At 52.8% G+C, this 23,356-nt stretch overlaps 6 protein-coding genes across 6 annotated transcripts; 1 reads left to right on the top strand and 5 right to left on the bottom strand.

Moving 5' to 3' along the window:
* Positions 1-688: 688 nt before the first annotated feature.
* On the bottom strand, positions 689-1,816 carry CGCA056_v006023 (Zinc-type alcohol dehydrogenase-like protein; the record flags this gene model as incomplete). The annotated part of the gene is made up of 2 exons (XM_037321274.1): positions 689-1,161; positions 1,216-1,816. The coding sequence occupies 2 exons, from the start codon at positions 1,814-1,816 to the stop codon at positions 689-691; spliced, it is 1,074 nt and encodes a 357-aa protein (XP_037179921.1).
* Positions 1,817-2,943: 1,127 nt separating this feature from the next.
* P450-1-3 (Cytochrome P450 monooygenase 1) lies at positions 2,944-4,826 on the bottom strand (the record flags this gene model as incomplete). The annotated part of the gene is made up of 6 exons (XM_037321273.1): positions 2,944-3,141; positions 3,195-3,433; positions 3,487-4,089; positions 4,148-4,216; positions 4,268-4,370; positions 4,431-4,826. The coding sequence occupies 6 exons, from the start codon at positions 4,824-4,826 to the stop codon at positions 2,944-2,946; spliced, it is 1,608 nt and encodes a 535-aa protein (XP_037179617.1).
* Positions 4,827-7,318: 2,492 nt separating this feature from the next.
* xlnA-1 (putative endo-1,4-beta-xylanase A) lies at positions 7,319-8,153 on the bottom strand (the record flags this gene model as incomplete). The annotated part of the gene is made up of 2 exons (XM_037321272.1): positions 7,319-7,739; positions 7,786-8,153. The coding sequence occupies 2 exons, from the start codon at positions 8,151-8,153 to the stop codon at positions 7,319-7,321; spliced, it is 789 nt and encodes a 262-aa protein (XP_037179619.1).
* A 958-nt stretch (positions 8,154-9,111) lies between these two features.
* CGCA056_v006020 (uncharacterized protein) lies at positions 9,112-9,618 on the bottom strand (the record flags this gene model as incomplete). The annotated part of the gene is made up of 1 exon (XM_037321271.1): positions 9,112-9,618. One exon carries the CDS (start codon positions 9,616-9,618, stop codon positions 9,112-9,114), a length of 507 nt encoding a protein of 168 aa, XP_037179553.1.
* A 2,065-nt stretch (positions 9,619-11,683) lies between these two features.
* On the top strand, positions 11,684-14,890 carry CGCA056_v006019 (Vegetative incompatibility protein HET-E-1; the record flags this gene model as incomplete). Its single annotated transcript, XM_037321270.1, has 1 exon — positions 11,684-14,890. The coding sequence occupies one exon, from the start codon at positions 11,684-11,686 to the stop codon at positions 14,888-14,890; it is 3,207 nt and encodes a 1,068-aa protein (XP_037180124.1).
* Positions 14,891-18,540: 3,650 nt separating this feature from the next.
* On the bottom strand, positions 18,541-20,897 carry cel74a-1 (Xyloglucanase; the record flags this gene model as incomplete). Its single annotated transcript, XM_037321269.1, has 2 exons — positions 18,541-20,527; positions 20,578-20,897. The coding sequence occupies 2 exons, from the start codon at positions 20,895-20,897 to the stop codon at positions 18,541-18,543; spliced, it is 2,307 nt and encodes a 768-aa protein (XP_037180123.1).
* Between the last annotated feature and the right edge of the window lie 2,459 nt (positions 20,898-23,356).

Raw genomic sequence — 23,356 nt, 5'->3', positions numbered from 1 at the left:
GGAGACGGATTGACCAGAAAGGAAGTGCAGACAGCGAGACTGGCGTCTGGCTGCTTTTGCAGGATCCGGGCGCTTGGCGTCGCGGGCGGCGAGAAGAGGCGAGAAATGTGAGAAAGGTGAGATGAGGTACGAGGCGCAGGGGGAGGGAGGTCCGCGGAAGGCCGATCTGCGACGCCGTCTGTTCCGGCGCGTGGGGAGCTCGGGGGGTTTATTCCTCTCTTCCTGTTATCTACGGCATAGAGGGATGCCGTTTATTAATACGAGGAGCAACGATGGGTGGTTCCCTGTTGTTGCATCTGACAGGCGATGTGCTTGTGAAGATGGTGGATGATGAGGAAGAAGCTCTCCATGACAGCTCTCGGTCGGCCGAACAAAAGAAGAAGCTCTGGCATCCGGAATCTGGGAAAACGCAGCCAAAAACGGCGAGCTGCAGGGGCCAAAGGTGTTCCATGCTGCATCGAGTCAGTTCAGGGTCCCTGTTCTCCCCCAAATTTCCCCATGTCTTTTCGCGTTTCTTCATTGTGCGGGGAACCTTTCATCGTCCGAGGACCCCGGACATGCCTCGGCTTGGCCCCAGTGGCATGACACTCTCGCCATCTTCACAACATCATTTCACATGGTCACATCGAACAACAACAAACTCATCAACCACGGTTCCTTCATTGATGCGACATAACCCCAATGTAGATTACCCTTGCACCTTGACCACAACCTTGCCAAAGTGGCCGCCGCTGTACAGGTACCGCAACGCCTCGTCCGCCTCATCAAACGCAAACACGCGGTCGACAACCGGCTTGATGCCCTTGTCCTCGTAGAACGCCACCATCTCCTCGAACCGCTCCTGCGGGCCGTTGATGATGCCCTTGAGCGTCACCGTCTTGCGCAGCGCCAGCAGGTTGACGTTGGTCCGGTCCTCCTCCGAGTCCACCTTGCCCGAGAGGTACCCGATGCACGCGATCGTCCCGCCGAACCCGATCGCCTCGAACGACCGCCGCAGCGTCTTGGCCCCGCCCGTCTCGAGGATGATGTCCGCGCCCTCGCCGTTCGTGACGGAGTTGACTGTCTCGTCCCAGTTGGGCTGCGTGCGGTAGTTGACCGTGTAGTCCGCGCCGAGGGCCTTGGCCTTTTCGAGCTTCGCGTCCGAGGAGGACGTGATGAGGACTTGAAATATCAAAGTCAGCCTCTTCTCATCATCTCATGACATTCTTAACATACCTTTCGCCCCGGCTGCCTTGGCAATCTGCAACCCGGAGATAGCAACGCCCCCAGTCCCCTGACACACCACCACCTCCCCCTCACCACCCGGCTGCCCCAGCGGTCGGAACTGGTTAATCGCCATCCACGCCGTCACCGCCGCAATCGGCAGACACGCCGCCTCCTCGTCGCTCAGATGCTTCGGCGCGCGCACCAGGCCCGTCGCGGGGAACACGCGGTACGTCTGCAGCACGCCATCAAGCGGGAACCCCAGCCCGGACTTCATGTCCGCGGCCTTGATCTGGCCCGTGAGGTGCGTCTGGTTGAAGATGGACACGACGCGGTCGCCGACGGCCCAGGCGCTCACGTCCGGGCCCACGGCGGCGATGGAGCCGCACATGTCGGACGCCGGGACGAGCGGCTCCGTGGCTTCGGGGTTGATTGTCTTGTGGTGGCTGTAGAGCCCCATGGCGACCTCCGTGTCGCGGTAGTTGAAGCTGACGGCGTTGATTTTGACGAGGACTTCGTTGGGCCCCGGGGAGGGGAGGGGGGCTGTTGCGCGGAAGAGGTTGGCGAGGCCATCTTGGCGGGTTTGCCAGCGCTGGACTTCGGTAGGGGCCATCTTGGTTGCTGGTGATGTGAGATGAGTGAGAGTATTGCGAAACGTTTGTGAGGAACAGCCTTCTTTCGCGAGAAATCGTTGTCGCCTGGTCTGGATTTATGACGCACGTATTAGAAATCAGATCCGGCTTGTCTCCGCTGGCTGGTGGACTGCGGTGTGGACCGGGCGGGGACCCCGGCGATGTTCGATGTGTTTCTTGAAGCCGGGGGCGGCACCGAGTCAATTGTGCCGGCGATCGTCGGCGTTCCGGGATCATTCACCGAGACATGATGTGATGTTTACGGTAGCTGTTCCCTCACGCCGACCAGCTACGTTGATGAGCGCACATTACCATGCGCCAAGTCTCGTCAGAAACAAGTAATTGACGTCTCCGATTTGTTGGAGGAAACACGGCAGAGAGCCCAGACCAAGACGTTTGTGACCGATCAACTATGGGACCATCATTCCCTTTTCATTACAAATAACGTCGTCGTTGGATGAGCGAAAACGGGCCAACGGGCCAAAGCCAGCCAACGCTCTACATCATCGCCACCCGAGCATGCTTCTCTGCACAGAAGGCCGCAACGCTTCTTCAATCTGTCAGAGCTCCTTGGAGGTATTTCCCGTGCGCGGGACTGACCACAACCGCCGGTGAAGCAGAGCCAGTACGTGACCTGCGACGCAACGTGGTGTCTGGTAATCGCGGCCCGTGGATCAGACGAAGCATGTGCCCTCAACAAAGCTTGATCAAGCACATGTGTGACACATCAAATCATAACATGAGGGTCTTTACTGTCGCAAGTGGAGGACTGTATTGGAAAATACTCGTCACAGATCACAGCCATATTCCAATTTCACTTTGAGCTGAATTAACCCAGGTTGTGTTTGCAAACAAAAAGTAATAATGAATCTATCGAACGCCGACGAGCTCCAATCTGAGTGGCTCATTGCTATGACCATCGTCCGACCTTTCCAGATTACACATCGCCCCCCTCCCGCCAGAAACAACATGAACATGCATCTCCCAACCCCTTCCACCGATGCTGCAAACAATTTCCCACAAAAAATGCCATATGTCCGAATGTTTTGCATCAGCTACAGCGCACAGAGCCACTCACTCTCGCTGCCCGTTTTCACAGCGTTTCCGTCTACGCCTTGGGGCTCACGTCAATCTCCCTCCGCCGGATCTCAACCGTCGCCTTGGCGTCGGTCTCGTTGGTCAGGCCGAAGGTTGTCGTCTTCGGCTTGTAGTCGCCGCCTGTCAGGCGCCAGTCGTACTTCATGATGAGGTGGCAGAGGATGATCTTGATCTCGTTGGCGGCGAAGAAGCGGCCGGGGCAAGCGTGCTGACGTGTGTTAGCCATGTGCGATGAGAGATACAGCTGGAGAAGCGGCTTACCTGGCCGTGACCGAAACCGAGGTGCTCGGGCGACGTGGACACGAAGTGGGCGGCGCCGTCGTTGCCGGCTCCGAGCCTCTCGCGCAGGCGGAGGTAGCGGTAGGCGTCGAAGCGCTGAGGATCCGGGTACACTTGCGAGCTCCACATTTGCTGGCAGCTGACGGTGATGCGTGCGCCGACGGGGAGCTCGAGGCCGTTGGAGAGGGTGACGGGCTTGGTGGCTTCGCGGTGCATGGCGGCTGTATACAGTGTTAGTGCAAGTCACGTAACAAGAGACCGGAGATGAACTCACCCATGCTGATGGGGTTGATGCGCTGGACCTCCTTGAGGAACGAATCAAGAACCTTCATCTTGTACAGGCCCATCTTGTTCCATCCATCGGTGCGGATCACATCGCCGATCTCCTTGCGGAGAACGTCGAAGTACTCGGGGTTGCGGGCAAGATCAATCATGGACTGCGTAACAACATCGGCGGTGGTGTGAATGGCAGCAAAAGACAGGCCAAGCATCGGGACGGCAGGGTCGGCGATGGGCTCCTCAGACGCCTCCTCGCACCACTCGAGACAGTCGTTGTACTCGGGCTCGTCCTCGCCGGCGTCCTCCGCGGCCTTCTTCGCCTGGCGGCGCTTCGCCACGATGGGGTTGATGATGCGGCGCGCGTCGTTCATCTGGCCCTGCAGCTTCCAGCTGAAGGGGTTGAGCTGGTGGACGACGAAGCGGATGGACTTGGGGAAGATGCGCAGCAGCTCGGACGCGAAGAAGGCGGTGCGCGCGTACTCGGAGGTGATCTTGAGCCACTTGTCGTTGCGGGCGAGCTCCTCGCCGCCGAAGATGCGGGTTGAGACGCGGGCGACGATCTTGACCATGTTTTGCTTGACGACGAGGGGCTTCCATTCTGTTTTCCGAGTCAGGGCTGTGTGAACGCTGTGCCCAGAAGCGGTGTTGCGACGTACCTTGGTCATCGCCGACAATGTCGTTGAGGGCCTTCGTTGTCTCATCAGTCATCGGGACCGTCAACTTGGCTGGTCTTAAAGTTAGCGCAGGTCTTTGCGGGCGTGAGATGTCTGTCTTACCGAGAAACTGGGTGAGTCTCGTTCGGATGACATGCTTCAGCGCCGGCTTGTACGGGTTCTTCTCCCTCAGAGGCTCGAAACCGGGGAGGTATGCGTGGAAGTTCTAACGCCAGACTGTGAGCAATTACCGTCCCCTGTACTCCCCCCTTCTCAAGAGACCTACCTTGTCAAGCACACGGTCGAAGCTGAGGTCGTCGTGGTTGCGAATCTCGTTGGCGTACGGAATCGGCGGCAGGATCGTCAGCTCGCCAGTCTCGGTGTTGACCTGGTACGGCTCGTCGGGCTTCTGCCTCGCCCTCCAAATCATGACGGCGCGGCCGAAGACGGCGAAATCATATTTGACCTTCAATCCCGTGAAATCCCACCTGGGCTTCGGTGCCAGCATCGGCGCATTTGACGCGATCGACGGCTTCTCCTGCTGGACGGAGAAGTAGAAGATGAAGAGCAGGAATGCTGTGATGAAGTACGGCACCGGCTTCTCGAGCGGGCCCGGGATGGCCTGGAGGGTGTCGAGAGGACCCCATGATTGAGAGTAGAGAGATTCGTTGGCGGTAGCCATGATTCCGATCAGGATGCTCTCGCCTGTCGAATCTTGGTGGTGTGGACGAGCTTCCCTCTGCAAGGGGGAGTAATGGAGAAGAGAAAAGTACACACACACTCAAAGGAAAGAAGAATAGAGGCACAACTATTTTGGTCTAGAACAGAAGTTGGAAACAAAAAGACGCCAACGGTCAAGGGAAAACAAACGATGGGGAAGCTTGAAGAAAAGGGAAGCCCGAGGTGGACAGCGCGTCGGAACGGGCAGACCTGGACGGACGCATCTTGGCAATGTCGGCGAAACGCCAATCGACGCAAAAATGAGCTCGAGAGCTTCTTGGAGGCTAGTAGACAGGCAGACAGACAGGCAGAGAGCCCTTTCCGCACTCTCTCTGTGTCCGTCACTCTGTCACTCTCTGCTACTGGGACCGGCGTGCAGCCTGCTGGGCGTTGACAGCTGGATGGACGGTGTTTGGTTTCAAGGAAGACGCAGCCGCACAGTCCGCCAAGGTCCTGTCGTTTGTGCTGTCTCGGCGCATGGACCGCATCCTCGGACGATCTCAGCGCCGATCGTGAGAGGAAAGGCAGCAGCAGCAGCTGTGTGAGTGAATGCGAGAGAGATGCACGACGGAAAGTTGGGAAGAGCCGTTGCAGGGATGGGTGTGTGTGTGGGCGAGTGGATGGTGGTGCGCAGGGCACGGGGGGGCGCGACCTGACAGAGGCGCCCAGAAGGAGGAACGGGTTGCTTATTCGAGGCCCTTCGGAAGGAAAAACAGACTGGTCCCCTCCCCCCAAGTGCAGCAGTGCTTCGCCGCAGCAGCGAGAACGATTGTGCTGTAAGGGGAAAACCTTCGTGGGGGGTCGAGCGGCTGCAGGATTTGGGTCGCGCCACGGACGTCACGGAGATGTGTTGGGAGGAGTCCGGAGTCAGTTCCGGAGACGTGCGGAGAACCCACACGGCCGGGCGTCCGCCGCCGATGATTGAGTGAAGTCCATTTTAGGTGCCAAGATATAACTTTGCGGAATTTCCAGCAGGGCACGAGAACAAACCTGAGATTTCATTCAAACTATCGACTGTTCTCTTCTACAGTCACGGGGGGAGACCAAACCCGTAACACACCTCGACATTGCGCTTTCGCGACCTGCACTAACACCGTTCGTTTTCCTCATTCCGTTGGAGGATGTGAAAGTGGCGTGGCACGTTGTCGGGGGGCTGAGTAACGGAGGAGCAAACAGCCGAGTCATGGCAGGGCAGCTTGGAGGGTGCGCACAAATGAACAAGGAACGATGTTGTTCTGGATCGATGCTGATGATCTCTGTATCAGAAGCCCTCAGGTAAACATCTCTTTCGTCTTTTCCTTCTTCTCGGCATCGAACAACCGTTCCAACGTCTATGTGAAACATGATTTGTTCGTCCTGTTTCATTGGCGGAACACAGAAAGAAACGGTCGGTGGCTGAAACATGCATGATCTTCTGCACCAATGAGCGAGAGGCAAGATGAAAAACAGGCAATGTTTTCCCTCTCCAGTCGGTCCATCTTCAGACCTGGAATGAAGAGGCCTTTTTCCAATAGAGTGAGTCCAAGCCAGACGGAACGGGACGTTGGTTTGAGTTTGCGAGGCTAATCTCGACGTATGAACACCCTCACAGTGCGAGGAGATACGTATCTCCCGGCTGCCGACCGGTAACGTTTCTGCCCGCACGTGGGTTAGGTGCAACGGCTTTGCTCAGAGTTTAGATATGCTTCCCGAGACAACTTCAGCTGAGTTTGGGGGGTTATCGCCGTTGATGGGATATTCATAGCTCACTGGGCGAAAGACAGTCCGGGACCCCCAGCAATGACCTAATCGACCGAGGATGTTCTGCCCTCCATACCGAATGCGACAATGGTGGTGGTGGCTCATGCCTGGTCAGGGCCGACACAGCTCGGCCAATGATGCGATGCTTCGAGGCTCTTTTTGGAGAATTGCTAGAAGTTTCCTCAGGTAGGTGTATGTACACTCTACGTATGGGGAAATATTGCTATAGAGTGGATAGGAGGAAAATGGAACGACACAGAAGTAAGGTTTGCTGCCCCAAAGTTGTAGCCCACGGCAGATAATCGCTTTGACGAACAAACATGGGGTATGATAAATCACTGCCATGCTGTAGGAAACTCTGGAACTCGCGGTCTAACGTCTGGATAGTGCCGGGGATGGTAATGAGTGGCAACTAATGAGAAAGAAATAAATGGTTCGAATTTAGCTGATACCGGGCCTGGCCTCAACAGACTCAACAGTGCGTTCAACAGAAAGAATACGCAACAGATAATCCAAAGGGAAAACTTCTAATTGATTGATGTACGGATTTCTCGAATAAATACCCGCGATAAACACGGTATGAAGTGAAAGTAAGTAAATGGGGTTATGTCGCGTGAACACGAACACGCCTCTCAGTGACACGCAGTGCTCAGCAGGGAGACTCCAGACCCGTGAACAGCATTCGCTAAGCAAGCGCTTTAATGATCAAGTCCTTTAGCTAGTCTTGAAAGAAAGCGAACCGCTGCCAGAAAAGCCCTCAAGGGTGAGCATCTGGAACACAGGAGCTCCAGGCTTGAGGCCAAGAGACTTCCAGCCGCTGAAGTGCTTCGCGACATTGATCATACCGCCGGTGGTGCGCTGAGCGCGGCGGACAGACCAGTACTGGTAGAACGAGGTAGCGCCGTAGATCTCAGGGACTTTGGAGTAGTACAAGTCGTAAACATCGTATGTGCCGCTGTCGCTAGTGACCGTGCCGACCGGCTTGTCGTTGCCAGGAGTTCCGGAGCCGTGGGCGTCGACGATGTACCATTCGGTCACGGGGTTGGTCGTCCAGCCGTAAGCGGCAAGGGTCCAGTCGTCGGTGGCCTTGAAGGAGCCGGAGTACGTGAGAGAATTGTGGTACATAATGATTAGTCTTTTGAAGAAAGCACCGGCGAACTTCCCAGTCTTCGAGCACTTACCGAGGGGTGGTTGACCTGTAACCCTTGCCGGCCAGGAACTCGGCCTTGCAAGTCCAGTCGAGTCCCCGCGCGCCGCTGTTATCGTCGCTGGTGTACTTAACAGTGGCGACGTTGGGGCTGTAGACTGAGTAGTAGAATCCCCTGGCGTTGACGCCATCCTTGCTTGAGGTAAGAGTGGTAGTGCCACGCTTCTCGATGCTGAACCCGTCCTCCTCAGCAATCGAATTGATCATGTCGTGGATAGTCTGGAAAAACTCGGGTGAACGCGCGCGCAGGCCCACGGGGGCGACCTGCTCTGCCGACGCGGCAAGGGCGGTCAAGGCGCCGCCGGCGGCGAGAATCAAGAAGGCGAGGTTCGAGAGCTTCATGGCGGTAAGTGAACGAGTGTGAAGTAAAAGAGCGGATGGGAAGTGATTGCTGAGTGTGCTGTTAACATTAGGTCAACAGCATGCCAATGGCTTCTTATATAGATCGTGAAGTTTTGTTTGCTCGTACCTCGGACTCCATCACTTCAGTTGATACGAAAATGGGAACCAAAGATTTAACCGCTGCGACAGAGTAATTTGCGCCATCGCATGTTGCAATGTGCCAATTAGATTAATGATGGCCAAAACAGTAATCTGGACCGCTGGGCCGACCTATGGACTCCGCAAATACTGGAAAAGTTCCGATACCCCTGTTGTGTTTGATCGTGGTGTGGCGCTTATTATCAAAACAAGCTTTCGCTTCAGGCTTGTGGTTCTTTTCATCCTCAATTCCAAGCGTCTATGTGACCGCTCACTAGGGTCATCCGAGCCAGAAAGAAGAAACCCGCATGTTCGACATTGTCCTGGCTAGTGTAAACCTCGAAAGCTTCCAGCTCCAAACTCCTGCTTGCCTAGCTGTTGAATTAACAACATGACGAAACCTAAGACGGCCTCTTCTGAGGATACCCTTTTCCTGATTGAACGCAATGAGCCAGCCGCTGGTCTCCTCTTTAGTTTCTTAGAGATTAACGGGGATTGCTTGTGGAGATCGCCTGTGGCCACAAGGGATGCGAGGAGCTCGCGATGCTCGGTGTGAGTCTTGAGTAGAGCAACTTTCACAGGACGAGTAATCACGTATGGCAGCCGGATTTTAGAGACTTCTCCGCGGACTCAGTGACGCGATAATCTCCATGACAGGATAGTTACGTTGGTTATTGAACGCCGCTGGGTGAAATGAATGTTGATTCATACACCTGGGCGTCCATAGCTTAAAGTGAATTTACAAAATGAGAGACACCGCCAGAACTCTCCTTTACCATACTGGATTCCTACATTGAAGTACCACACCAAACATGAGTGCTTATAGCTTTGGCCATTGAACACGATCACCCTTTCCACAGATCGCCTCACCCCTCTGCTGCATGCCATACTGCTTCGACCACCTGTCCATGTTCACCCAGCCTCCATACCAGCCCCCGCAATTCTTATTGATGTAATCAAGGAATTCGTCGAACTCGCCACCACTACATGGGTTGTTTCCTCCCCACGAGCATGCAAACGCGACTTGCTTGCCACTTACGGCGTGCTGAAGACCGCCGCCAGGAATGACAGTTCCGCCGTCGCAAAAGTTCTTGAAGTTGGTTCTGACATTCTCCCAGTCGCCATGGTTCACGGATTTACGGTAGCATCCAAACCTCGTGATTGGCATGTCTCGGCGGGTTGGCCCAAATCGAGGCAGGATTTCGGTGGCGACGGGGACTTTGATGCCGTCGATTTGAGTGACGTTAACGAGGCCACTTTCACTGAAAGATGCAGTAAAAATGCCGTCACCCAAGTCATCAATCTTGTAACCGTCGTTACGTGGCATCGTGATCGAGGCTCCCATTACGAGAGCAACAGTGGCTCCTGACAGCAGAAAGAACGTGGTCTGCATTTCGAGGTGTAGAGTTGATCAGTAGGTTTCAGGGTAGAATCAAAGGTATGTTGCAGTGTCTTCAATCTCATGTCTAAAGAAGATGAACACCTGGCAAAGAGGGGTATTGGAGGCAGTCTTTATTGGCCTATTTATATTTGAACACTTGGTTCTTGTTGTTTGACCTCGCTTGCTATGGGGATCGCTAAGATTCATCCCAAGTAACACATTGGACGATAATCCAAAACGCAGTCTAGAGCCTACTTCTTAACTCCCACATTACCACTTGTCCAAACGGTCGTGGAGAACTCCTGACACAGAGACTTATTGTCGATTACAGCCGTCGCATGGTGGCTATGCCCCGGAAAGCACACTCATTGGAATAATATATATGTAAGCCAGGTGGCTTCTACGAATATCTTGATTATCTTCCCCTTCTGCCATGGAATTGACCGTAGTCGACCAATCGATGTCTGAAAGGAGAGGACTATAGGGATAATAGCATAGGTCTTCCACTTGTGCTGGGAAAGATTTATGCACGGCTAGTGTGCAGAGGTAAGCGAAGGCTTACGGCTTCATGGAATGACACACATATCACACAACCCAGGTTGATATTGAGCCTTGTCTTAGAATCAGAACACAATGTGCAGATCGTACGAATGTTTAAATCAAGATGTACAAGTACTTTACAAAAAACGGCGATGCAACAGGTCTCAAGTCGGTCTCAGCGAAAGTACGTTTGGTGAAAGGGCTTTGCAGAGACTGCTTGGACATGAATTTGTGTACGACTGGATACTGAATTATGCAATCGCATTGGTCCACGCGAGCGATGGTGTGATATGCATAAGGTCTTGCCGATGTATGGTTTCCTCCACCTTGGCAACTCAGTGCCTCACGGCATGAAGCTCGCATCCTTAACCGCAATCAAGAAGCTGGAAACGTTGCCCCTTTCCAATTCCAGGCGCTCTTGTAATGCAAATTTGTTCAGTGCGGTTGTTACAGAGCCCGTTCTCATAATTAACACTCTCTAGGAAGCCTAGACTCTAATGACCATCCTATTTTGATCACTGCTGTTGGATTCGATACGGACTGATGCTTTGCGATGTTCCAAGGCGTTGGAGCCCTCTTCACTGCGATCTTCACCTTACTAGGGCAAACCGAAACTATCCGATGGGATTAGCCCAAACTTCAATCCATTTGCATGTTGCGTACACCCAGAAAGGGGGGGACAAGGTGAGTCCTGAATGCTAGTTTCAAAGTCCATTCGGCTCATTTTGACTAAAGCTAAGTATGAGCTTTCCGACGTGGGCTAATTCTGCACTAGGCTTGTAATGAGACTATCTTCTGATGAGCCCATTTTAAACGCGGTTAAAATGAATCTCCTGACACATTCAGGGATTCTGCCCAAGTTGCTGTGCTTGCAGCTCATGATCCACGCCGGACATTGCATTGTGAAGATCTATCCTCAAGTACTAGAGTTAATGATGAAAGATGCGACCTAAACCACTGGGAGCCAGAAAAAGAAAGCAGACCGAGATAAAAGTGGGTAAGATCAGGCAACAGATAATGCTCGATCTTGATTCGCTGCGCAACGATAATCACAGCATGCAGACTTGAAGAGCCAATCGCACGTATCGATTGCTGACGGGCTTGCAGGCTGACCACGCTATCTGCCAAAAGCGCTATCTGCGATTTGCAGGATGACGAGTGACTTGCCTGCATTTAAGCGACGCCGTAGCGGGGTTTTGGCTTTGCAGAACACGACGAGTAGTTCATGCTTCCGCTTCCCATGAGCATGTCAAACCATCGCCATGTGCAACTACATGTGTGCGTAGTGCTACAACCATCGAGACCGCCCGCAAGCACATCGACTCTTCTGTTTCTCCTTTGCAGAGACTACCGATCAACGTCTTCAAATTCACTTCCAGTGGCGTTGAGCAGCGCTGGAGAAATATACCAGCCCGACCTACCGGGAACGTGTGTTTGACGCCCAGGCTGCTCTCATCAGCAATATCATAGGATGCGCTTGCTTGATGCGAGAACCCTTCGGGTTCTTGAGTTCAACAACGACGCCATACCGCCTTACGCCATATTGTCACATACTTGGGGAGAGGAAGAGATCACTTACCAAGATCTCAATCCTCAATTGGACCAGATCTATAGTCAAATCAAGGCAATGGGGAATTTTCTCAAGGCAAAGAACGGATACCAATTTTCCAGCCAGGTGAAGACAAAGAAGGGGTTTCTCAAGGTTGAACAAGCAGCCAAGCGAGCGCTTTCTGACAGATACGATTACATCTGGATCGATACCTGCTGCATCGATAAGTCCTCGTCTGCCGAACTCTCCGAAGCCATCAACTCTATGTACCAATGGTACCAGGGCGCTGGCATCTGCTATGCCTTCTTATCTGACGTCTCTACGCGCAACAACGGAAGAGCATGGCAAGAAGCCACGATCAGAAGTTCTCGTTGGTTTACGAGGGGATGGACACTGCAGGAACTCATTGCGCCAAGGAACATGCAATTTTTCTCAGCTGAGTGGGATTTTCTCGGGAGCAAAGTTGGATCTCAACTCAATACCTCATCTAACAACCTCATCGGGCCTCACATTCTGGGAGAGATTACCGGGATAGATGAACGAGTGCTCGACGGCAGCTTGGGACCCCAGGATTTGAGTGTTGCCACGAGAATGAGTTGGGCTGCTCTCCGACAAACAACCAGGGTCGAGGATTTGGCATATTGCCTACTGGGAGTATTCTCGGTGAACATGCCCCTCCTTTACGGAGAAGGGTCACGCGCCTTTGTTCGATTGCAAGAGGCCATCATGAGGGAAACAGACGATCAGTCAATCTTTGCTTGGACAAAGACTGATTTGCTGCCCTCGAAAAGCACAAATACTGAGGATCTTTTGTCAGGTCTTTTAGCAGACTCTCCCATGCACTTTTTGAAGAGCACGGGAATCAGACCGCTGCCGCCACTGCTTTCTGGGGAGACGATGCCAACAACAATCTCCAACCAAGGCCTCAATCTCAAGCTATATCTTCGACCAATTGACGGGGAGGGTGGCATCCAATTATCAGACAGGTTTCACGCCATTCTGGACTGCAGCAGAATAATACAAGGTGTTGAAAGCTCTCCCGCCATCTACCTGAAGCGCCTTTGGGGAAATCAGTACGCACGTATACTGCCTGAATCCATTGAACTCCTCAAGCCTCCCGGTCTTGAGGTACCATTGGCCGAAGAAGGTTATAAGACCGTCAATGTCCGCCAGAACCCTGTACACTTGGTACCGGACTTCAATGTCAACCCGGATTCTCTTGGGCCCCGCCGTGTAAAAGCCGCCTATCCCCGCAATCGATGGGATTCATCTGCCTGGATATTGAAATCGACATACGGTCAAGTCGGAGGTGTCATGGGAATCATCGAACTCGAAGACCTTCGTTCCGAAAGGAATTCCGGTACGATCACCGTCTTCGTGGGGATTGAGGCATCGGGTGGAGCGCATTACAAACCGTGGTGTATGCCTGTAAAACGGCAAGGAGGATACTCCATGAGATTTCTCTTCGAGATGGCCGATGAATCGGCGCGAAACGGGAGGCTTCGTCCAAATACGTTTGGCTCCCCAGAGAACGTATGCGTGGCACAAGTTTCCGAGATTGTCAGACATGGACGCAGCTACTTTTCGCTCACAGTCGAAGACGTTTCGGAGCTTGGCTACTATCATTTTCAACACGATCCTGCTGTTAACTTTGCACCGGCGCGAGAGGTCGCTGGACCTGTGGACTGTGCTCGAAAGCTTGCAAGAGTCCTTCAGCCTTCTACAGTCGAGGACTTCGGGGCTTCAAGCCTTTTGGAGGGATCCTTCGTTGGCAAACGTATCGTGAGGGTCCGGCCGGCGGAGCAGTTGCTCAGCTACACCGACGATCTGCTCCAAAGGGTTCCTGATCAGATTGAAACCGATATGAAGGAAGACATGTTCGATATAGAGGACCAGCAAAAGGCCGAGAGATTGCTGGAATTCTGTCGTGATGGGGAGCTCGACATGGTCAAACAAATGGGCTCAGTCAAAACCCTTCTGGGAGTCAAAACTGTTAACTTCTTTGGGTTCACGCCGCTTCATTGGGCTATTTTCGGGGGCTACGTGAAACTCGCCGAGTATCTGTTGGAGCAGGGCGCTTCCATAATGCCTGGCACAGAGTTTAAACCTGCCAATACGGCTCTAGCACCTATTCACCTGATCGCCATACTCGGACAAGACGAGTTTTTGGGCATTTTACAGGAATACGTGGATATGGAACCCAAATGGCTGGAGACAACAACTTCGCCGTGCCTTGACTTTTTGTCACACTTAGTGGTTATATCAGACAGGTTCTCGGAAGGTCTGCTGCGAGCATTCACCTCTAGGAGAACATCCTCAACCTACTATGGTAACGACGCCAACATGCTGGGAGAGCGTCCAATGCACAGGGCCGTAGCGACGCGCAACAGCCAAGCCTTGAAATTCTTGCTCAAGCAGTGTAACGTGGACATTAATTTGAACATGTTCACTCTCAATGTCTTCATGGCGAAGTGGGCATTCTTTGATCATTGCCAGAGGTCAGTGGTCTGGCACGCCGCTGCATCAGGATTTTCTGAGGGTATACGTTTGATGTATCACGAACTGTACATCATACGGGACTATCTGGATCGTCCAGATGACATGGGAGTCTCTCCTATGCATATTGCTTGTAGACAAGGCCACGATAAGGTGGTGGAGATGCTTATTTCTCTTGGTGCAAAGGCGAACGGAGAAGCGACATTGGGACTCACGCCTGCTCACTTCGCGGCCTTTTTCGGCCATGCTGCATGCCTTCAGAAGATGGCATATCATGGTGTAGACTTGGATACTCCGGCAATCTACCTTCATGGACTTCGACCACTCCATCTCGCGGCTCTCCGCGGGCAGCTTGAGTGCGTTGAAGTTCTCAGCAAGTCCGGAGCAAATCAACATTCTCTGGCGTATGCCGTTTTTAAGACTCACAAGGAGTGGTGGAAGGAAGGGAACGTGGATGATATGGAATGGACTGAGTTGGATTCTCCTATGACACCAATAGGCATGGCGTTCTTGAGAAATCATTCACTTGTAGCCCAAAGGCTAGCACATTGGAGGAGCAATACTGAAAAGGTTTCTGTGGCCCATCGGAAGCAGGGGGAGAATCATTTGGTGCGTGCCGAGTTGCCGGCATAGTTAATTCGACTGGTTGTCTTTATCCAAATCCATATTTGTGCTCGGGGTTCATAACTGACAGCACCCAGTGATTTCTATATATCATATAATATCTTGAACTGCTTTCGAATCTGAAAGATATCACTTGCATCAGCCTTCCAAATACTTTTACTTGATGTGTGCGTTAACATGTCTGAAAATCGATATCGTGATTCTTCAAATCCATCTCAAAAAGGGCCGAGGACTCGCAACACATACATGATATTGCATATATAAATGACATCTGTTGCACAATCACAGCGAAGCTCCCAAGCTCCCAAGCTAGATCCCGTGATGTTGTGTCTAGTAATATTAACCGGGCACCCGGACTCCTTCAGGTGGGGGGGGGGGGGGTGGGGTCGCCTGTTTTGGAGAAGAAGTGGGTACTCAGGGGTACTTAATTTGACCTTATTTTTGGATTGCGAGCGAACTCGCAACTTCGGGAAGCAGTAACGGTGTCTCCACCTATTCAAGCCTATACTAATCTCAGTCACATCACGCTCACCTTATAGGAAAAGAAGAGTCAGGCAGCTTTGCTGTCTTTCACACTTCATTCCATGCGTCTTTCCGATACGCCTGAGAACATCGTCAATCAGAACTTTCGTCCAGAGGCAACAGGTTCGAGCCTCGTTAGACCCATTTTCCCCTGGAGGCTGGGGAAAATGGTAACCTACCTTAGGGGGCTAGCTGCCATCAGTTTAGATTCATAAATAACGCGGATTTCCGAGATTCGAATTGAATGTATCTCAAGCTCGTTATATTTCAGCAAGCTACTTAGAATCAAAACTTGGGCAGACGTGTTACACTCATCGAAGATTGCCGCTACACGCCTTTGTTTCTTGACGCCCAACACCCATCAGCAACTTCTCATCACCCTTCTCCCTGACGAAGTCATATCTAATCCTCTCCTTCATCATTGTTTTCGATAGTTCAACTCCGGTGAGTCGATCCGATTCAGCCTCCAGCTCGATGTGCCTTGGGTCCCTGAACACAGTCGAAACATAACCCAAAACCTCTGGAGTCTGCGCCCAATGAGCAAGTACGGCGCTAAGAATACCCGCCGCAAGTAATACAGCGCAAGAGGCCATACAGGCAGTAGCCCAGCCATCCAACACGCCGAAAACAACCACATCCCTGCTGGTTATTGCTGACACTGAGATATTCGGCTCGAATACAGAAAACCCGGTGGACCCCTCAATAATATTGAGAGACAATTGCGTCAATTGGAAATAGGAGTTGATGAGTTGACTTAACCGAACTCCCAAATCCCTGGCAGTAACCTTCTCGAGGAACGACCGTTCCCCTCCGTTGATGCTCCGGAGACTAGGATCTTTGATGTAGTAGAGGGATGTTTCTGTTTGAAATGACACATCACCCCCCACTGCAAGAGGCAGCTCCTGGGATACATAGTAGAAGATGACTGGAAATGATAATGGCGTTATGCTTTCTGGGGCATGAATTTGCTGGGAAGGTCGTTAGGCAACGACGGAGCAGTTCTGTCGTGCGCCAGTCGTGGATCGATTGCATGTGACTCGAGACTCAACATATCTTTGAGCCACATCACAATATCCAGTAAAGTAAAGTTGTGGGGCGTGCATACTGTCCTTGCATTGGGCCTGGAACAGCAGCCTCGTAGGTTCAGCTTCGATTCCTTTTTGATCTTGGAACAGACTGAGTCTGTGAAGGTCTTGTGCTCGCGAGCCCTCTGCGCCTTTGTGAAATTCCGTAAAATTGGTATTGTTACCCCCGAACCAAAGCGGATCGACGAAACGGCCAAGTTCCAGACTCCAGGTTGTGTCGGACGAGCTGATATTTCTGCGCGACGAAATGCCATGCCAAGTGCCGTTTGGAAGTTGATAAATGCTTCATGATCCCGATATGCTCCTGAAATCATTAAAAGCAGTCTGAAGTAAGTTGACTCTCATCACATCAGTAGGGCCTGAACGTGAACTGGTAGTGATATTGCCGCAATGAAGTTGACTCGAGCGAAAAGGTCGTTTTGCTCTCATAATTCACACCACTGAGAGGCACGCCTGCTAAGGATGAATAGTCGTCGGTGGTCAAATCTTGGGATATATCCTTCCAGTCATCACCAGTTGCCGGGCGCAGAAATGGGATTTTGACGTTTCCCCACGGGTCCATCGGATCAAGTTTGATGGTTTCGGGCGTTGAAACAAGGGTTGCGTATAGTCCCGCAATAGCCCGAAGTCTCGCCTTTAAAATAGAATTCGCAGGGCCACCGGTCAACGAGCTAGCCCAATCAACTACTTGACTTCGAGCGCTGCTGTCAAAGTACGTGGTGCGAGTGGTTCCGAGGTCAAGATTATGGTGTAGCTTTGACATTCGCAACAGTGATTGAGTTCCTAGAGGGGAGAGGGCCCAAAGAGCAAGAAGGGCCAGAGTAAGTAGGTTCCATGAATGAAACTGAAATGATGTCACGATGGCCCCCCCGACAGTTCGGCTACCCATCAGTTGCTTAATGAACCCACAGAGGCACCGAGCTCGAGTCTCCAACGAGCCGTTTCGTACATAAGGCGGCCTACGACAGACGCAAAAACGATTGGAAGTACTGTCGCCATCTAAAATAAAACATTAAAAAACTGCATTATTGGTCATTCAAAGCAACTCACAACCGTGATAGCATTCTGCCAAGAAGCATGAGAGTCAGCAATGACCCGAGAGCCTTTCAAAGACCAGATCAAGATCACAAAAAAGACCAGGCCGAAGGGTATTAATATTGCGATACAGTCGGCCAGTATTGTGGCGAGTTCGACTTTTCGTTTTCGATACTGTGCTGTGCATGTGAGCCCATCGTCTGCCGCGACCGGCTTGTATTCCCCACAGCCATCATCGCATTCGTTCGATGACGACATGTGCAACTTCTGAGAGCCTCTTCGGTCATCCGAAAGGACTTCAGTACTCTATGAAGTGACTTGCAATGCTTGCATATTCATAGACTCGTGCGAAACCGACGCTGTAGACGCACAGCGGGTTGAGACTGGAGACGGGGAACGATCGGGTCTCCCCATCGCGGTTGTCTGATTCGGATGTTCATCCATCTCGAAAGAATGTGTGAAAGACGTGAATGAGGAAAGAAATGAATCAGAAGCGAGCAGAAAGGTCATTTGCGAAATAAGTACGTGGCTCAGCTGTGCCGCTCGACAGTAAACCTGCGTATGCGAACCAGAAGGCAGCCAGAAGCGACGTGTTACAACGCGGATGAGACACATGCAGCTAAGATTTTGGATCGGTAAGGCAGACTCATGTCTGGGACGGCTCATTGGTCTTAGAAACGCCACTAGGTCATACGGCAGCATACCCACTCGACTGAGGATCGACTCGGTGAGCGCGTTTAAAAATACCATCTCGCTAAACGGTCGAATAAAACAAGAACATACACGGACGGAAAATAGTCAACAGCTCATGGCTATCGAAAGTCTGAGAGGTACAAATCTGAAGAGTCTTTGACGATAGAGACGTTTGGGGGGGGGGGGGGGGGGGGGGGGTTGAGACGTGGGCTTTGAACAGAAGTAAACGTTTTGAGAATTTGACAAATAGTCTATGTAAGAGTTTCGACCAGAATATGGCTACATCAGAAGCGAAGTGTTTGGTTTTGATCTACATATCTCCCCCTAGTGCATGTGCTTGTTATGAATGGCCCTTCCGAATCTCATAGGACGGCTGCGAAGCTGTCTTCTGGCAGGGGAAGCAGCAGGCGCAGCAGTAGAATTGGAGATCGGGCACGAGCTGTGCATGACACCGCGGCCGTTGGTACCAACATAGACAACGTTGGCCTCGTTGGCGGAACCAACAAGAGCAGCGCCGTCAATGGCACCAAAGCTGTAGGAGCCCTGGATGTCGACCCAGCTAGCACCACCATCGGCGCTGCCGTACAGCTTCTTGCCCTCAGAGCCGTTGCCAAAGACGTAAAGGTTCCAGGCGGTGCCGTCACCCTTGCCGACAGAGACAGCGTGGGCGTTGGAGGGGCTGGAAGACAGGGCGGAGAAGGTCTTTCCGGAGTCGGTGCTGTGGAAGATACCGGCATCGGTAGAAACCCAGATCTCGCCGGCCTGGGTGGGGTGGGCAGCGATGTGACGAATCTCGGTGACGTTACCGAGGGGAGCCTCGGTGAAGGTGGCGGCACCGTCGGTGGAGACGTAGAAGGTGGACTTGGACCCGGCATAGAATACGCCAGCGGCCTTCTTGTCACTGGCGATAACGCTGCTGGCAGGCAGGGTGACATTCTCGAGCTTGCCCTGGTTGCGGGAGGCAAGGACGCCCTCGTTGAGGGTAGACCAAAGGACGACATCGCCATCGGCAGAGTAGGCAACGGAACCATCAGCGGCAGTGGTGCCAGTGGCGTTGACGACAGTCCAGGTGGCACCGCCATCGCTGGAAAGAGCGAGCTGGGGAGTGCCGGTGACCTTACCGATACGAGCAACCTTGGTCACGTCGTTGCCGGCGAAATCGACGGACACACTGCTAGCCCACCAAGGGTTGGTCCAGGCAGTCTGAGGAGCCTTGCTAAGATCAGCGACGGAGTCGTAGGTGAAGCCGTTGTTGTCGAGAGTGGCCATGAGCAACTCGGAACCGCCAGGGGCAGAGGCCAGGGAAGAGATAGCCATCTCCTCAATGCCAGAAGCAAGACTCTCGATGGTGATGGTCTGGTTCTTGTCCCAGTTGGTCAGGTCATGGCCGCCGTAGATGGTGAGGCCGGTGCCGTAGAACCATCTGTCGCTGTCGTGGGGGTCGATCTCGAGGGACTCAATCATCCAGCCAAGCTTCTTGGTGTCAATGTCGAGGAAGTTGGTCTCGATCCAGGGGGCGTTCTTGGCGCCGATGGTGTACTGAGGCGCAACCTTGCCGTCGGCTCCCCAGTTCCAGATCTTCTTCCAGGTCGCACCAGAGTCAGTGGAGCGGAAGAGCTGAGCATCGGGATACCAGCTGTTGAGGGTAGCAACAACGATGGTGCCGGGCTTCTGCGCGTCGACGGCAATTCCGCCGAAGCCGTAGAAGAGATCGCTGCCGGAGGTAGGAGTAATGTCAGTCCACTTGCCGGAGGTGAGGTCGTATCTGTAGACGGCACCCTGAGTACCGTCGTACGGGCCAGAGCCATCAGAGTAGGTGAAGTAGATGACCTTCTCGGCGGCAGAGAGTCTAGCCTTGTGAGGGAAGAACTTGGCAGGCTGGTCGGCAACAGGGCCCCAGGTAGCACCGGCGTCGGTGCTAACGTAGACGGAAGCAGTGGTGTTGTCGGCGGTACCGACGAAGATGCGGGAGGTGGCACCGTTGACAGCTTCGGAGGTCTCATCGAAGGTGACGAAGGTCAGACCTTGAAGGTCGCCGTTGTAGGCATCGGTCTCGGCACCGGGGCGGAAAGTACCAACGGCCTCGAAAGAAGAGACCTTTTCAAAAGTCGCACCGCCATCGGTAGACTTCCACAAGCCCTTGCCGCTGCGGGCACCGAAGTAGAGGATCTGAGAGTTCTTGGGGTCGACAGCGAGACGCTCGCCCATGCCGCGTCCAGGCATGTTACCGCCGACCTTGAAGGGGAGCGTGGTGACCTCCCATGTCTCGCCCTTGTCGGAGCTGCGGGCGATGGTTCCATTGTTGGGGTCCCTGAGATAGTCAGCCAGGCTTCCTTGCACGAAGTGCATCGAGAAAAGTACCAATCGTTCGTGTACATGCCCGTCGCGATGTACACCTTGTTCGCATCGGCAGGATCCAGGGCCAGCGCGTCAATACCCCATCTGTTCCAGTTGCCGTCGTGCGCAAAGCCGTTCGCGTCGGTCACGGGAGTCCAGGAATCGTCGTCGTTGAGGCGGTAGAGGCCACCGATGTCGGTGCGGGCGAATGCGACGCCCTTCTCGGTCGGGTGGAATTGGATAGACGGGACGAAGCCACCACCGCCTCCGGTGTGGACGTTCTTCCAATCGCAGGCGGCGCGGGCGGATGCCGCCGCCGCCAGGATGAGTCCGGCGCCTCTCATTTTCGGGGTAGTTTTGTAGGTTGGTCTGGTCACTCGAGTCTCTAAAGAATGTGTGAAATCTTGAATGGGCCAGCCAAGATGAAGCGAATGTCGCCGATCGAAAGAGTGTCGATGAAAGCGAATGTCAGAGAAAAAAAAGAAAGGACTGGTTTGAACAGGTGATGGAAGAGCAAACAACTTCAATTGGGGGCCTGTCTACTTTTTACATGTCCATACGGACGTTTCTCACTCTCGCTTTCGGGCAGTATCCTTCTCTTGGTTAGCGATCCCTCCGATAGAGTGGCAGGGGACATTTGGACGTCAATTGCGCCTTCAGGGGAAGAAGGCATCTCGAATAGATTGAAAAGCTCCCCAGAAAACCTTAATATCGCGAAAGAACCTCCTCAGAAGCATTCCGACAGCCGAGGTGGGATGCTCGCGGGCCGCCCGCTGTAACCCATCAATCAGACGAGGCGCAGACAGGGTGTTCGAGCTCCATCAGCCCTGAAAAGTCCACCAGTACGAGGAGAACTTGGCCAGAAAGAGAGGTGATCCGGCAATTAGCCTATGTAGAATGAAGTCATGCCAACTCGGAGAACCGAGGAGAGTGAAAATGTTAGCCAATTGCTCATCTGTTTGTGTTGACTATTGTGTCAAATAAACATAAAGCCCCTGCAAACTTTGATTAAGGGGCAATGAGACGAACCCAGCGCTCCGGACTGAACAGAGTTAGCGACCGCGAATCCCTGCATCCTTGGGGGCGGAGCGGCTGTGACTAAGCGGAACAGGTGCCTTTCGAGCTCAAAAACAGAGTCATTTGCGCTTGGCGGCTAGAAAGGGTAGTTACCTATTTGAGCCCCAGGTCTTTACAGACGGTGATTTGACATGAAAGAGTTTCCAGACACGCGCTGAGTCTCATATACCTCTATCGTATGGGTCAAGACCGAACCAAAAGCGGAACCGAGAGATTCAACGACCAACTCTATCAAAGCCACGTGCTTTCAGTCGCTTCAACTCAAAGAGTCTTGGGGACCGAGGGTTTTTCGCCACTTTTCCACCTTACAGTCAGGTCTATCATTGCTGAGTGGCCAAGTGTTCGACGAAAACGACAAAACATCCTCTCCTTTCTGGTTTCTGATCTCCTAAGGATACCACTTTGCTCAAGAAGGCGGACGGACGATCATTTCTATTCCCATGTATCCTCCACTTCAGGCGGGCTGATGAATGAGTCGAATGGTAACGACATGGATCAGAGCACCAGCGTCAACCTGTCCAACCCATCGGCTCACTACATTTCAAAAGTTTTGTCCTGCCTTTGACATTGTTTATTGAGGGCTTTCATGTCATGCAGGAGACCATATCCTCAGGCGTTGACTTCGAGGTACTCCGGGAATTATGTCTTATCTTTCAGCTCAGATGGTATCAACTGACTTCGGCGTGGAAATTTCGAACAACTTCTCAAGGTCCTTGCATTTGAATGATTTCGCAGTCACGATATTGGAAATGCATCAAGATCTGGCGGCTCTGCTGAACACTCTGAGTCTCCATTCGGCCGATAACACCGTCCCCTAATCGTGCCCCCTCCCAAGCCGGCCGAACAATCTGGGGTTAATTAGCCGCAGTCGCTCGCAAGATTGAACTGATTGAGGGCTAGACTCGCCCTATCGCTCGCAGTATTGGTTGCAACGGCTACCAAGAATTATACGCGCCGGAGAAGCGACTGTCTTGTTAATATTTGAGATATTCGTCAGACCTACAGGTTGACAGATCGAGGTCTATTGTTCCGTCACCTCCTGAAACAGGCGACTTTGTTCTCTATGCCAAGTCAGGACAAAGGGGTTCTCTTGGTTGGGACGGGCTAAACTGTCACTGGATGGAAGACATCATCGCCTTCTTTATCCCAGCATGTCTAGCCGGGTCGCAACGCCACAAGTTGGCGCGTTCCCGGATTCGGTAGTTCGCACGGGATGCCCTGAAGTCTTTCACCGTCCCTGACTGCGTCTAGAAGTTGAAGGTTCAGCCGGACACAAATTCTGCTCCCTTTCTCTCAGTATCGCGACTCTCCCCTGAATTGGCGGGCTAAACTCAATTCTGCATTTAGCCCCGGATCGCGCCCCCCGCAACCATGTCCGCCACGTTACTGTGCCTGACAATCATGATGGTGATCAGTGATCACTTTTCACGTTCTCCAAAGGGTCCAAGCCACTGACCACCACGAGACCAGAGCGCCCTAAGAGCGGTGGTGGGTGGTGAACCATGGAAGATTTCACATCTCAAATGTCTATTCTTACGCTAAATCTCGGCACGCTTGACCGCAAGCGAGTTAGACAGGCTTTAGCATTCTCAAAGAGGCTTGATTCTCAAGATCTTCCTTCCACCCGTCGACGACCTGACCTAACCATCAATTAGACTTCTCGTAAAGGATCATGATGATCTATTCTCAGCCAGTCCCGCAACGTTCCTTGAGACCTAAAACATCA

This window comes from Colletotrichum aenigma (assembly GCF_013390185.1).
Source record: "Colletotrichum aenigma strain Cg56 chromosome Unknown KSG_Cg56_contig04, whole genome shotgun sequence".
Lineage (NCBI taxonomy): Eukaryota > Fungi > Ascomycota > Sordariomycetes > Glomerellales > Glomerellaceae > Colletotrichum > Colletotrichum aenigma.
This window is presented reverse-complemented; position numbering and strand designations above follow the sequence as displayed.